Genomic DNA, 15,180 nt, shown 5'->3' on the forward strand with positions numbered 1-15,180 from the left:
ATTGCATGGTCTTCTTGGTATTCATTGCATGGTCTTCTTAGTCCTGAATCTAAATGTTGCTGCACAGACATTTAGTATGACGTCAGAAATCTTGTCATTGCTACTCGTCTTGAATGGATGGTCATATCAGAATGGGACTTTCACAAAAGGACTTTCTTTATGAACTTTAGTTGGTCCTAAATGAAAATGGTGCCAATCTGACATCCAGTATGGCTACCCTGGCAGCCTATCCTGCCAATCTGACATCCAGTATGGCTACTCTGGCAGCCAATCCTGAAAATCTTGTTACTGCTACACCCCCTGCATGGATGGTCATAAGAACATGGGGTTATCACTGAAAGACTTTGTGTGATATTTTATTGGTTGTAAAAAAAAAAAGGTGGTAATCTGACATCCAATATGGCCTCCACATTAACCATCATGAAAATCTTGTTATTGCAACTCATCCTGAATAATGGTCACAGAAAGACTTCTCGTCATGATTAGTTGATTCTAAATGAAATTGTTGCCAATCTGATGTTCAATTTGGCAAACATGACATTCATCATGAAATCTTGTTATTGCTACTCATATTGAAGGGATGGTGATATCTATATGGGATTTTCACTAAAAGATGTCTTGTTGGTGCTAAATAACAATTATGTCAATCAGACATCCAATATAACCACCATGGCAGCCACCTTAAAAATCTTGTCACCGCTTGACTTAAACAAAAAGTCATATTGAGATGAAAATGGTGCCAATCCGATACCCAATGTAGCCAACACAGCAACCATCATGAAAATTTTGATATCGCTTTTCCTGAATGGAAAGTTGTATCTTGAAAATATTATTATCTCATCTCTTTTCCAAATGAATGATATATGAACATTTTTTTTTTACCAGTATACTTATGATACCTCCTTGGTTCTAAATGAAAATGGTGCCAGTCATACATTCAATATGGTTGCCTTGAAGACTCATAATAATTTTATTGTCTCTACTCCCCCTGAATGGATGATTATTATGACTTGGGATTTTCACTGATGTCCACATTGCCTAAATGAAAATGGTGCTGAGCTGACATACAGTGTTTGTTCCACAGCAGCTGATTTGAAAGTCTTTTTATTGCTGAAGATTATCGGAGATGGTTTCAACACTAAATTGTTAAAAGGAAGTAATGGTCTTATCTTGAATTCCTGATTTCATTTTGCCCAATAGAGCATCATTCCCTCAAGAGTTCATTTTTTTTATAATTATTATTATGTTTTATATTAGAAGAACTGCATTCCGTATTTTTGATGTAATCCAATGATTTTGTTTAATTCCAGAAATGCAGTTATTGTCTACGATATGGTGCAACTATAAATTGTCGAATTCCAAAGTGCAACAAAATTTATCATTATCCTTGTGCTTCAGGAGGGGGTTGTTTTCAGGTATTTTATTCTAATGGAACATATTTTATTCAGAAATTGTTTCTGTCGATACACAAATGGATAACAGGGCTCAGGAAAACAATTTCTCAAGCATTCATCCATGGTTAGAGTTCACTCCCCTGTCCTCATTATACTCAACACAATACCTTTCTCAACTACACTGCATACACCCTTACTAGAGAACCATATGCAAGCTTGGTACTAAAATGGGTCAAAGTCATGAAAGTATTATGTTCTAATAGAGGTCCCTTAAATGCACATATAACAAGACAAGATTTGTAGCTAGAGATAAACATAGCTCCTGATTTCTAAGTTATGTTCTAATACAGGTCCCGTAAATACACATATAACAAGACAAGATTTGTAACTAGAGAGACACATATAACAAGACAAGATTTGTAACTAGAGATAAACATGTAACAAGACAAGATTTGTAACTAGAGATACACATGTAACAAGACAAGATTTGTAACTAGAGATACACATGTAACAAGACAAGGTTTGTAACTAGAGATACACATGTAACAAGACAAGATTTGTAACTAGATATACACATATAACAAGACAAGATTTGTAACTAGAGATAAACATATAACAAGACAAGATTTGTAACTAGAGATACACATATAACAAGACAAGATTTGTAACTAGAGATACACATGTAACAAGACAAGATTTGTAACTAGAGATACACATATAACAAGACAAGATTTGTAACTAGAGATACACATATAACAAGACAAGATTTGTAACTAGAGATAAACATATAACAAGACAAGATTTGTAACAAGAGATACACATATAACAAGACAAGATTTGTAACTAGAGATACACATGTAACAAGACAAGATTTGTAACTAGAGATACACATATAACAAGACAAGATTTGTAACTAGAGATACACATATAACAAGACAAGATTTGTAACTAGAGATAAACATATAACAAGACAAGATTTGTAACTAGAGATACACATATAACAAGACAAGATTTGTAATTAGAGATACACATAGCTCCTGATTTCTAAGTTATATTCACATTTCCAGTGAAACCTTTTTTTAATCTTGATATCATAATTTTATTTTCAATGCTATGACACAGACTTGTGAGTTATATATGGTAGAAGTAAAGAGACAGAATCCCAACAATTTATTTATACAGTCTGGTCAGATATTGTCAAGCTTGCCACAGATCACCATTATTTTCAAGATTGTGCAGCTTTATTAATACATTGTCATGCCAGTGTTTATTCCAGAAAATATATTTATATAAGTATGTACTTACAGGAAATATGTCAGTAGCTTGCACTTAAAAGAATTTGAACTGTCTTAGTTGCCACAAATGTTTGTACTAAAATCCATTTTGATCAAACCTCCATTTTAGAGAGATACCCATGGGTGCCATAAAAAGAAAATTGGCCAAAAGCATTAGAATATTTATAGGCCATTGCCTATACTAGATTAGACAAGGAAGATTGCTAATTGGCCAAAAGCATTAGAATATTTATAGGCCATTGCCCATAATGGATTAGACAAGGAAGATTGCTAATTGGCCAAAAGCATTATAATATTTATAGGCCATTGCTTAGTAGTTAGCATGCCCAGGATGTGATAAGGAAGAGGCAGGTTCAAATCCTTCCACTGGACCAGCCCGAGTCAGTTTCTGTGGTGTGTTCTTGGGCAAGGCACCTTACTCCAATTGCCTCAGCACTCCTGCTTGTGTTTCTGTGCTGTAAAGCACGAAACCAAACCTAACCAAAATGTTAAAGAATCAATCTTGAAACTACCTATTATCTGGAATCGCTTCGGTGGCCTAGTGGTTAGAGTGTCCACCTCAAATGCAGGAGGTCATGGGTTTGAAACCCAACTGCAGACCTGTGCATGCTCCATATTTTTCCGTATTTAGTATGGGAAAAAATATCAAATATGGAAATATGACTTCAAGAGCTAAATCCGATGTTGTGTGAGGTAAAATACGGAAAATATGTATTTGGCAAGTACGAGAAAAAGAAAGGAAATAAGTATGAAAGTAAAGCAATAGCAACCCGCCATAGTCTGACTATACATCCCCGTTTATTTGTACTTCCCTACCGATTTCAATCATGGAAACCTTTAATGCGATAAAAAAGTGCAAAGAACTTAGTCAATTCATTCATTGATTTACAGTTTCTAACCTGACTGTGAGTAGAGTGTCCCAAACATCGTCATCGTCTGCACGTTTCATGCTTAACAGAAGTTTTCAATATAATAGACGGACATGTTCGAGATCCATTTCCAGTTCTGGGACAAGTCCATTTCTAGCAAAGGGGCGCGTGCATGACTACCGATGTACATAGTCATACATATGTCGTCTGCTTTCGATATTTACAATGTCGAATCAAGCAAAGGAAAATAATGACAACAACAAATTTGCCTTTCATGTGGATTTAACAAGTGGTTTAATTTCTATGTTCCTGTGTGCAGAGGGATATAATTCCAAACTCTCAACGTAATGGTAATTTACGGAATTATCTGGCAGTTACCGAATAGGATCAACTACATCATTATATTGTCTGATAGAAATAAATTAGCCCATAGTGTACGCAGTACGGTGCCGTGTTAGTATGGAAAGTCTGTTAAGCATGAAATGTGCAGGGGATGCCTGTATTTAGTGCCATTCTGGTCACAGTCAGGTTAGAAATTATAAGTCATTGATTCAGTTGACTTAGTTCTGTGCACTTTTTATCACATTAAACATTTTCGTTATTGAAATTGGTAGGGGGGTACAAACAAACGGGGATGGTTAGTCATAGCTCTCAGCCTCAATATTAAATAGAAGGGTCATGTGCAAAATGCTCTGCAGTGGCGCATGTGTAGAGTAAACAGCATCATGACTGAGTCGGGTTCGAGAAATGTATTTGAAATGGTATATATGAGGAAGAGAGTGACTGAAGAAGAATTAACTTCAATCAAAGACAAGAAGCGACGAGTACAGCAGTTTCTCACATCATACCACAAGACCTGGCCGTTCATTTCTGCCAGCACAAAGGGCAATAGTTATGCCTTCTGCAAACTGTGTGAAACTGATATATCAATTAGGAGTGGTGGTGGAAATGACATCTCTCGCCACATAAAATCGGAGAAGCATAAAGTGGTCGACTGTTAACCATTCCCCACAGTAATGCCCACTGTGAGAGAATCTTCTCCACAGTGCGCAAGAACAGAACAGCATAGGTCATTAGGACTGGATGGCCTGGTGTCAGGATGATGTGACTGGGTGAGACATCATGATAATCTTTGCGGCATGGTGCCCCAGTGCTAGACATCACTACAAACTGCCACACTGAAGACATCGAGGCAATATAACTTAAAAATTGTTAAAGCTACGTTAAAAAATTCCAAAAATACACACACACCGTGTACCTGGGGCAATGCCTGATAGATGAAAAATCATAAAATGTTGACCTTCTCTGTCTCTTAACTCTCAACAAGGTATTACTCTTAAAGATATGTACTTGCACTTTGAAAGGGAAACTTTCTTCACATCAAAATAGTGTCTGAATTACTAAAAATGGTCACTGTCAGTGCAAGCACCATTAATAAATTATGGGCTATGTGTGAAGCTGCAACATATTAAGTTCCAATTTTATTATCAAGCTTACATTGGGTACCTGTTTGAAATAATGATGTTTTTGTTTTTTGTGCGATGTTCTAGATTGACAAATAGCAAGCATATTTGACAAAGGTATTTATAATTGACGCACACCAAATATTGAGTGTTAAACTTGGCACTTATCAAGGGTACAGAATTTCTTGCGGGCTCTAAAGATGTCAATATGCATCTACTCAGCCCAGCTAATTGTTTTATTTTAAGGACTCAAAAATGAGTAGTTTTCCAGAGCCCGAAATTGATACTCTAACATATTACCATTTATTTGAACTTTTATGTTTTTATTATCAACAAATTTGTATCCCCAAGGTTTTTATAAAGCATCTGAGTTATTGGGAAACCTTCCATATATTTCTGTCCATCTGTTCATAACAACATTTCCTAAACTGCTTGTAGAAAATTCATGAAACTAGTTATGTTGCCCTTGGAAACCATCTGCAAAAGGGCTGTCAGTCCTAGCTCAAAACCCATGGGGACCCTGGAAGGGTAATAGAGGTCAGTTACACAAATATTTAAATTGCTGTGACATTTTCAAATATAATTTGACCAAACTTTATACATGAAAGCCTGCAAAAATGAACCATTGGTATACCGGAATCCCCTCAAGATCAAACATTTGGGGAGGGGTCTGAGCTTTAAAAAAATTAAAAAATCTGAACCTAGCTTATCACTTCAAACCTGGAAATTTGTTTTAACTGCTAAATTTTAGACACATGCTTGCCAGATTATTTATGGTTAGCAAACACTGTAGTAGGCTTATCAGTGAGGAAATGTTCCAAGAGCAGCCATGGTAAAAGCAATACTTGACATGAACTGACATGAGTGGTGGCTAACAATAGGCTAATTTGAAGTCTGCACCATAAAAATAGTCAGTTTTTAAGGTTAATTATTAATAAGTTCTGGATAATACTTCTAGATAAGCCATTCATTATCTGCTTATTATGTAATTGTGATTGATGCTATTCATTGGTATAAATGATGTAACAAACGTTTTTTGCTTGTATTTTAATTAAATACCTGGGTTTTATTAACCAGGCATATGGAATCGCTTTTGATGCTTTGCCAAAGGAGACCGACCAAACAGCATTAAAAAAGGTAGATTCGCTCAATTGATTTTCATAGAGAAAAATCATGACAGCCATGTATGTAAGTAGCCGTGACTGTCAAATATTTGTCTTCACTTGCATGTCAAGATGTCAGAACAACAGCTAAGTGTTGTAAGATTAAATTATTCTCACAGGATAACATTAATCCGGTTTGAGTTGAAACCTACATTGATAAAAACTAGGGGGAAATTTTTGGCATAGGAATTGTACAGATTATTTGGGTATTATGGAATATCATTCATAATTCTGATGGACTTAGAGTAAAGTTATAACAGTGTCTTGTTTCTTAAATATTTCTTAAGAGGAGGACAGTACTTTTGCTATGTGGAACAAAGGTATTTGTTCGTGTGACAGAATTGGTTTGGTTAGGAACTTGTGCTTTTCAGCTAATTTTTCATTAAATGTTTAAAAACAACCTTATATTTTTCACTGTTACTCACGTACACACAGATGTTCTCTCAAAATTACATTCTCTCTCTCTCACTCTCAAAAGTCACATAACTTTTTATGTATTTACTAATCCCATTTTTCTCAACACCTGTGACACATATGCACAGATGATCTCTTAAAATTACATTCTCTCTCTCACTCTCAAAAGTCACATAACTTTTTATGTATTGAAAAATTCCATTTTTTTTCAACACCTGTGACACACATATACAGATTGTCTCTCAACATTACATTCTCTCTCTCTCTATCAAAAGCCATATAACTTTTTATGTACTTAAAAATTCCAGTTTTTACACCTGTGACACATATATATAGATTTTCTCTCAAAATTACATTCTCTCTCAATCTTTCAAAAGTCACATAATGTTTTATGTATTTTTTTTAAAAAAAAAACATTTTTCAACACCTGCAAAATCTTCAGTAAACCAGAAATCTCATAAAACCTAAAATCTTGGCCCCCTGAGTTTTCAGTTTTGAGGAATTGGACTGTATATGTAGTCACAGTAGAGAGACACATAAGTGATTGATTTTGGGTTATGGCCATTGTGTTACTGTCCAGGGGAGGATTGGCAGGGTACAGGTTGGAATCTCCAATAGAAAGTGGGTGAATTTTCAGTTGGGACACATTGTAGTTGATGGTATGGTGTATGTGTCACTTTGTGGCTGAGGTGGAAAGATAAATATTTATGAAGGTCAGTTTGTACATCATTTGCTGTATTCATTTGATACCTTGGTATGCTATTACTATTTGGCATCTGGGGTTTCTAATCTGATAGACTAGGATTTTCTTTTTCACCTGCCTAATGCATCATTATTAAACCACTCTTGTATTCGAAATACATGTTGCATAGAAATTTAAGCGGGCATCAAAACTTGCTATATCTCAGAGAAAAGTGGTGTATTAAGAAAATTTTGGTGGTATATTATTCTCTTTAAAAAATTTCATAAAATTTATATCTAACATTTGAGTGATATCATGTATGTATTTTTCAGGACATTAAAACACTGTCTCTTTTGTGTCCAGAACACACTGATCAAGCAGAGGAGGTTGGTAAGTAGTACAGTTATCTTAAGCACAGTGTGACTTGGAGTGGAATTTAGTAATAAGTAAACACTGAAATGTAGCTTATTAACGTAACCTTATAGTGCATACAAAACCAAATAATGACTTGGGATTTGGGAGTAGTATGTAATTGTGAGATTTACACTCATTTCTAAATTATTTTGCTGCAGAATTGACCAAATACCTGATCATCATGCATTATATTTTTAAGCCCTACTTTTGTTTCATTAGTAAATCCATCCTATATGCATTCGATAGACCCCTTGGGAGAGGGTGGAGAGGAGGGTCTATTTCCAAGTTATGAAATATAAAAATTACCAATTTTCCAATGTATTCAGTAACCATGATTCTTATTAACACATGAAAAAACTGTGTCGTTCCTTAAGGATGACCACTTTTGTAAAATCGGTGCTTACTGTGTACCTATTAATGTCAAGATTCTTACATTAAGATGTCAGTAATATCACTTCTTGCCTAAGTGTATCGTAGTGCAGAAAACTCGGGGAGAGATTGGCTATCAAATTACATGGTTTCTACTTTCTTTTATAACTAATGAAAAAGAAAAGTTATATACATTTTAAACAATTTAAATAAAAGATAGCTAAAAACAAATTTTAAAGAATCAGCCAAACAAACCTTCCATTTGCCTAACCTGATTTTTTTTTTTGGTGTGCATATTAACTCACTTCATTATTTCAATGTTTGAGGCAAATTGCTTTGCATTGTTTGCATATCGTAAGGCTGATTGGTTGTCAAGTTTTAATCTATTCATAGACCAGAAGATCTTATGGGATGATATGTTATTTGTTGTCCACCACTGAGCCAATATGGCCACAACATAGGCCATCATGAAAATCTTGCCACTACTCTTCCTGAAAGCAAAGTGGTATTGACATGGGGATTTCACCAGAATAATTCTTTCGGTATCTAGCTAGTCCTAAATGAAAATGATGCCAATGTGACATCCAGTATTGCTTCCCCATGGCAACGACTGGAAAAGCTTGTCACTAATACTCCTGAATGGATGGTGGTCATATAAGCATGGTATTTTCACCAAAAGACCTTTTTTGATGTCTAGTTGGTTATATATGAAATTGGTACCAAGCTTACACAACTTAAACGCGTTGTACTTGTCATAAATGAAAATGATTCCAATTTTGAAAACTTCTAAGAGCTGCTTTCATGCAATATGCTTTTGTTCCTATCTTATGCTGATCTAACCCCCAAAATGGCTGCTTTGTTGTCCATTCTCATAATTTTCTCTTTTGACATGAATTTGTCACTAATAATGTGTCATTGTTATTACAATATAAAGCTGGACTTGGATTCCTGAAACCTTCTAAGTCAGTAGGGCATCAGTCCCCTCCAAGACCTAATGTTTTCACATAGCTAAGAGTCCGGGCAATTCAAAATCACTTAAAATTTACTGGTTGGTTTGCATTTTCTTGTGCTTCACTAAGTTGACAATTTATAAAGAAAGTGCCTTGTTACTAGCTGCCCATATAGCTGAATGAGTATTTTTAAAATTAATCAAATTTGCATTGCCTGAATTTCTTTTATTCATCCCTCTTATCAAATACACAAAAAAGAGTTATGATAGTTAGTGAATTCTTACATAATAACAGAATTATTAAAATGAAATTAGTTTTTATGCTATAGAAAACTTTGCAACCAATTTATGGCAGGTAACACATTGCTAAAGATTTATCAGGGTCTCATCTGTTTTGATAACTTTATCCTTTTCTTTTGCATGACTGTTATTGCAATTATTAAAATTGTGTAAGAATTTTTCTTTGTCATTGTTTAATAGGAGACAGAAGTCGCAACCACATCATTTTACATCCGATCTCTCCCAGAGTTCATAGCACTACGATACACATAGGTAAAAAGTGATGTCATATTAATGATATCGTAATGTAATGATCTCATTTTGAGCTGCGCATTAAGCATTGATTTTACAAAGGCAGAATACCTTAAGTGTGCATATAATTTTATGGTATCGTCAATTCGTCCATATTGTCAGTTGAAATTTGCCAATCCACTAACATCTGCTTGCATGGCACATAACTTTGTATCCCTTGGAGAAATTAGAATGAAAAACGATATATATATATATATATATATATATATATCCTTACATTCTCATTGCTCTTAACAGATCTTTATTTCCTGTAAATTAATGTGGCATTTGTGTATTTGTAAAAATTTAATGTGAAAATATTCTGTGGAGATGTAACAAGGTTTAAAAAAAAGGAAACCTTTTATATATCTATTTTGAAATATACCATTTCTACTAAAGTCAGATGGTGAATTTTATTCCCATAATAAAGTCTTGAAGGATGATAATACGTATAAAAGTTAGTTGTTGTTAGGACTTCGTTTAGTAATTCGGGTATTGCTCAGAAGTTAACCTGCGCTGTTGATAAGTCTAGGAAATATGCTTTGACACCTCTTTTTTCCTGTGTTTTGAGGCTGTTGAAAGTTTAAATGATAGGAACCAATTTTTTTTAGTCCGCAACTAATCTATTGATTGTACTATACAAGAAACAGGGTCAAATAACCATGTCATCATTATGAAACGGTTTACCAGTGTAGAGAAGTAAATCTGTCCCACTGTCCCATACTGGTATAGTTTACCGGTCTAGAGAAGTAAATCTGTCCCACTGTCCCATACTGGTATAGTTTACCGGTCTAGAGAAGTAAATCTGTCCCACTGTCCCATACTGGTATAGTTTACCGGTCTAGATAAGTAAATCTGTCCCACTGTCCCATACTGGTATAGTTTACCGGTCTAGATAAGTAAATCTGTCCCACTGCCCCAGACCGGTATTGTTTACTGGTCTAGAGAAGTAAATCTGTCCCACTGCCCCAGACCAGTATAGTTTACTGGTCGAGAGAAGTAAATCTGTCCCATACCAGTGTAGTTTACCGGTCTAGAGAAGTAAATCTGTCCCACTGCCCAGACTGGTATAGTTTACCGGTCTAGATAAGTAAATCTGTCCCACTGTCCCATACTGGTATAGTTTACCGGTCTAGATAAGTAAATCTGTCCCACTGCCCCAGACCGGTATTGTTTACTGGTCTAGAGAAGTAAATCTGTCCCACTGCCCCAGACCAGTATAGTTTACTGGTCGAGAGAAGTAAATCTGTCCCATACCAGTATAGTTTACCGGTCTAGAGAAGTAAATCTGTCCCACAGGCCCAGACTGGTAGAGTTTACCAGTCTAGATAAGTAAATCTGTCCCACTGCCCCAGACCGGTATAGTTTACTGGTCTAGAGAAGTAAATCTGTCCCACTGCCCCAGACCAGTATAGTTTACTGGTCTAGAGAAGTAAGTCTGTCCCACTGCCCTGGACAGGTATAGTGGTCCACACTTGGGTAGGTCCAACTTTCTCATACAACTGAAATAAATCCCTTTGGTTGTAAGATTTTCATCCGGAACAAAAAACACGTGGAGTGCACAGACCTACCCAAGTATGGACCACTATACCGGTCTGGGGCAGTGTTCTTCATTAGAGTCATAGTATCCTACTGTATAAACTTTGGGATAGCTCTGATAATACCTTCTTGTAATGTAGATATTATATTTGGATTATCTTGTGGATTTAGCTTCAATACAACTAGATATATTGAAGAAAAAATGCACATTTTAAGCATGTTTTTTGAATGATGGATTTCTTTTCAAAATGGTAGAGTTTGAAGCAAGATGAGAGTGAAGTGTCAGATTATGAATTATCAATAATACAGTTGATTGAAAATGTATGAAGACGTCTAGAGAGGCAGTGGAATGTGCTCGTGGGTGACAATTATGACAGTGAAGAGGAAATTGAAGGTTTTGAACTGGAGGAAGTGTGCACTCCACGTTTTTTGTTCTGGATGAAAATCTTACAACCAAAGGGTTTAGTTCATTTTTATGAGAACGTTGGACCTACCCAAGTGTTAGATGGCTTCAGAAAAGCTCAGGAAGACTGTTTGCACCTGTGTTTTAAGTTATAATAGATCTGCAACTTTTAGTGAAATAGTCACACAGTTAATTCTTAACCTTTAATCCAGCCAGATATCATTAAAATTGGCAAAGTTATATTAGTTCAAAATCTAGAGGTCATTTTGCTTTACAACTCCAGAATCACTTAGTGTTTAGGGCTCAATGCCTACATAGTGGCTTAGTGCTGAAAGTGTTAAGCTTATTTGACATGAACTTTATTTATTTGAGATGAACTTTATTGACTTTGTGTTGGCAACAAGACCTCATGACCATTTTAGCATTAAGGTTTTAGCAGTGTGATGGATAAACAAATCAAAGATAAGTCAACATAATGGTATTTAGAACTCTGACCAAGGTCCAGTTTCTTGGAGTTGGTGCCCATCATAACTTTTAAACTTTTAACAGTCCTGACATGTTCGGCTAATCTGTTTGTAACTCTTGAACCACTGAAAATATTTTCATTAAACTTTATTTGGATTTACAGTTTGATTAGGCGCCATCTGTTGTGCATTACTGTAAGTGCCCTTACACCAGGGTGAAGGTCATTGCTTACATGCCAACCATTACACTTTTGGTGTGAACATTATGATTGTTTTCACCAAATTATGTTGTATGCCTGTCCGTATATGGATTATGATTTTATTTTTTTTGCAATAAAAACTAAACATCACGAAATGAAAAGTTGTTATTGTCATTTTTATTATCACCTCTTTAACCCACTTATATAAATTAGAGGATATTCTTAGAAAGATAACTGCTTCTTAAGAATAGCTTAAGAGTACTTTCCATGTTTTGGGGCCCAGTGGTCTAAAGCACTCTCCGTTACAGATCACCGCCATCTCACCTCTGTCTGCATAGGTTCGAGTCTCGAATTCGGCCAAGGTGGGTATGTGAGAAAGCTTGCCAGTAGCTTCTTGTGGGTCGGTGGTTCTTTCCCGGGTTTTCCTGAGTTTTTCCTCCACCATCACTGGCCGCCATGTATAGCCTATCATGTGCTGAAAAATGGCATTAAACCCTACGATAACAACAACTTTCCATGTGTACTATTTATGCCAACTGTATATTACCCATTTCCAAGGAAACTGATAGGTTTCTTCAAGTGTCAACTTTGCCTCACAGATTTTTTATGTTGATAAGCTAGATAGCAGACCAGTCTATACTTTTAAAGAAAATGACACCACATGTTAAACAAGACGCTTTACAGTGCAAGTTGTGGATGTTATTTGACAGAAAAGGTTAAAGCTGATGGATCTATTCAAACTTCAAAATGTGTCAGCTCAGAAACAAAGGACAAATCAACACTGCTTTACAAACTTCAAAAGAAGAATGTGAGAGTAATGTAATACAGCATGCTGAGCAGGTGATTATGCTCATTGTAAATTCCAGTTCTTGATCATTCAGTGAAAGTTAAACATGTAGACTAGTTAAATGGAGTGTTGTATATAAATAATTTTTTAGTATATTTTGTGTTTGTGTTCTGGTTCTAATCCTTATGGGTTGTTCCGTGTGTGACAAGAATTTTGACCAGCTGCAGAACCAGGTTAGTAGCAAAAATGAATGTTTCTTTTTCATTTGTGCTGTAATTCTGGCATGTAGTATATCGATTACACTTTAAATACCCAAATTATGCTTTTTTTACTGCCTACAATAGCAATAATCATGATTATATCACTTGTATGTCATTGTTAGGGGAAAACTAATTTTGTGACTTTATTCCTTGTCCAGTCAGCAAATTTTGTAAACCACTGAAGATACAAGATGAAATGTCACCTAGGTATATTTTGTGACTAGACAATATGTCAGACTGCTTACTCATAGCCTTCTCCTCAAGGTCAGTGCCATGGCAAGGAAGAATGAAACACTGACTAGTTAGTGCCATGGCAAGGAAGAATGAAACACTGACTAGTCAGTGCTATGGCAAGGAAGAATGAAACACTGACTAGTCTTTGGGTTTTAACTTTTAAACAACTTGTGTTTTTCTGAAACTTTATTTCGATATATATCAGACTGGGCAGTGTGTCACATATCACAGAGCTGCCCTCATATGAAGGTTAAAGTCTGCAAGGAACTGTAACTCTGTACATTTTTTCATTGGCATTAAAGCAGCTGACTCAGTGTTAAAAGTGTGTGGCTAAGTAAAGAGAGTTGTAAAAATAGATAGCTACAATGCTGATACTTATTAAAGGAGAAGGTTGTTCAGCCAGATACTATCATTTGCCTGTAATTGTTTTTCTTTTCCGCAATGCATCTTTGAACCACTGAAGGTAATTTCACGATACCTTAAGCAGGTATACATCATGTCTTGAAAGTGCGCTGCAAACCACCACAGTCCCTACCTCATTGGTCCAGCTCTCATCAAGGGAGAATATTACATACTGTGGTGACAATTTATTCAGGTAAACATTATAACTAGATACTGTGTCATGTACGTGTTTTTCAGATGTATAGGTCAGGATCAAAACATGGCAAGGAAATAACCGCAAGACCATATTATTTAGCATTAATTAGGTAGAGAGCACGAAGGTCAAATGCTGGCAAGGAAAAGACAGCAAGACTTTATTTTAATGCATTAATTAGATCCATAATACAGAGGTCAGATCCTGGAAGGGAAACAGACACAAGATTGTATGTCATGTGCCATTAGCCAGATCGATAACACAGAGATCAAATCCTGGCAGGGAAACAGACACAAGACTGTATGTCATGTGCCATTAGCCAGATCCATAACGCAGCGGTCAAATTCTGGCAGGGAAACAAACACAAGACTGTATGTCATGTGCCATTAGCCAGATCCATAATACAACGGTCAAATTCTGGCAGGGAAACAGAAACAAGACTGTATGTCATGTGCCATTAGCCAGATCGATAACACAGAGATCAAATCCTGGCAGGGAAACAGACACAAGACTGTATGTCATGTGCCATTAGCCAGATCCATAGAGCAAAGGTCTAATCCCAGAATGAAAAGTCTAATCCCAGAATGATAAAAGCTGCAAGACTGCATATCAAGTGCTCTTAGATCCATAGTGCATAGGTCAAATCATGGTTAGGAAACAGACACAAGATTGCATATTACATGCCTTCAGTTAGATACTTAGTGCAAAGGACAAATGATGGTTAGAAAACAGACACAAGATTGCATATTATTATATGCTCATTTTTTTTTCGCATTAGCTTTACGTTGTCAGGATTGTGCAGTATTTTACAATATTGCACTTGTGTACTTCATATTGCACTCACATGCATGACACGCATGCCCAATAGTGTATTAGGAACTACTTTATAAACAAATCATGTACACTCATTTAGTAGACACTTCATGTTTTGGTTGATTAAATTTGTTTCTGAATGAACCAAAGCAGATGTTTCGTGGACTGCCACATACCAGCTGCTTTGCTACATTCTGCATTAACTTTTTTGGATTTAGGCTAGAGACAGATACCAGACAGGTCATAAAATTGCTGGGTCCCTACAAATAAAATGCAAGTAACAAGGCATAAACTGTCTTCTTT

At 35.8% G+C, this 15,180-nt stretch overlaps 1 protein-coding gene across 1 annotated transcript in view; it reads left to right on the forward strand.

The window, feature by feature from the left end:
• Positions 1-15,180, forward strand: part of LOC149791251 (uncharacterized) — a 226,430-nt gene that overhangs the window by 26,394 nt on the left and 184,856 nt on the right. The window contains exons 9-11 of the mRNA XM_089969727.1: positions 1,311-1,415; positions 7,613-7,670; positions 9,493-9,564. Of these exons, the coding sequence (XP_089825853.1) occupies positions 1,311-1,415; positions 7,613-7,670; positions 9,493-9,564 (235 nt within the window). The remainder of the gene's footprint in view (positions 1-1,310; positions 1,416-7,612; positions 7,671-9,492; positions 9,565-15,180) is intronic.

The sequence above is a fragment of the Sinohyriopsis cumingii genome, chromosome 9, assembly GCF_028554795.1.
Source record: "Sinohyriopsis cumingii isolate HCF-2022 chromosome 9, ASM2855479v2, whole genome shotgun sequence".
NCBI lineage: Eukaryota > Metazoa > Mollusca > Bivalvia > Unionida > Unionidae > Sinohyriopsis > Sinohyriopsis cumingii.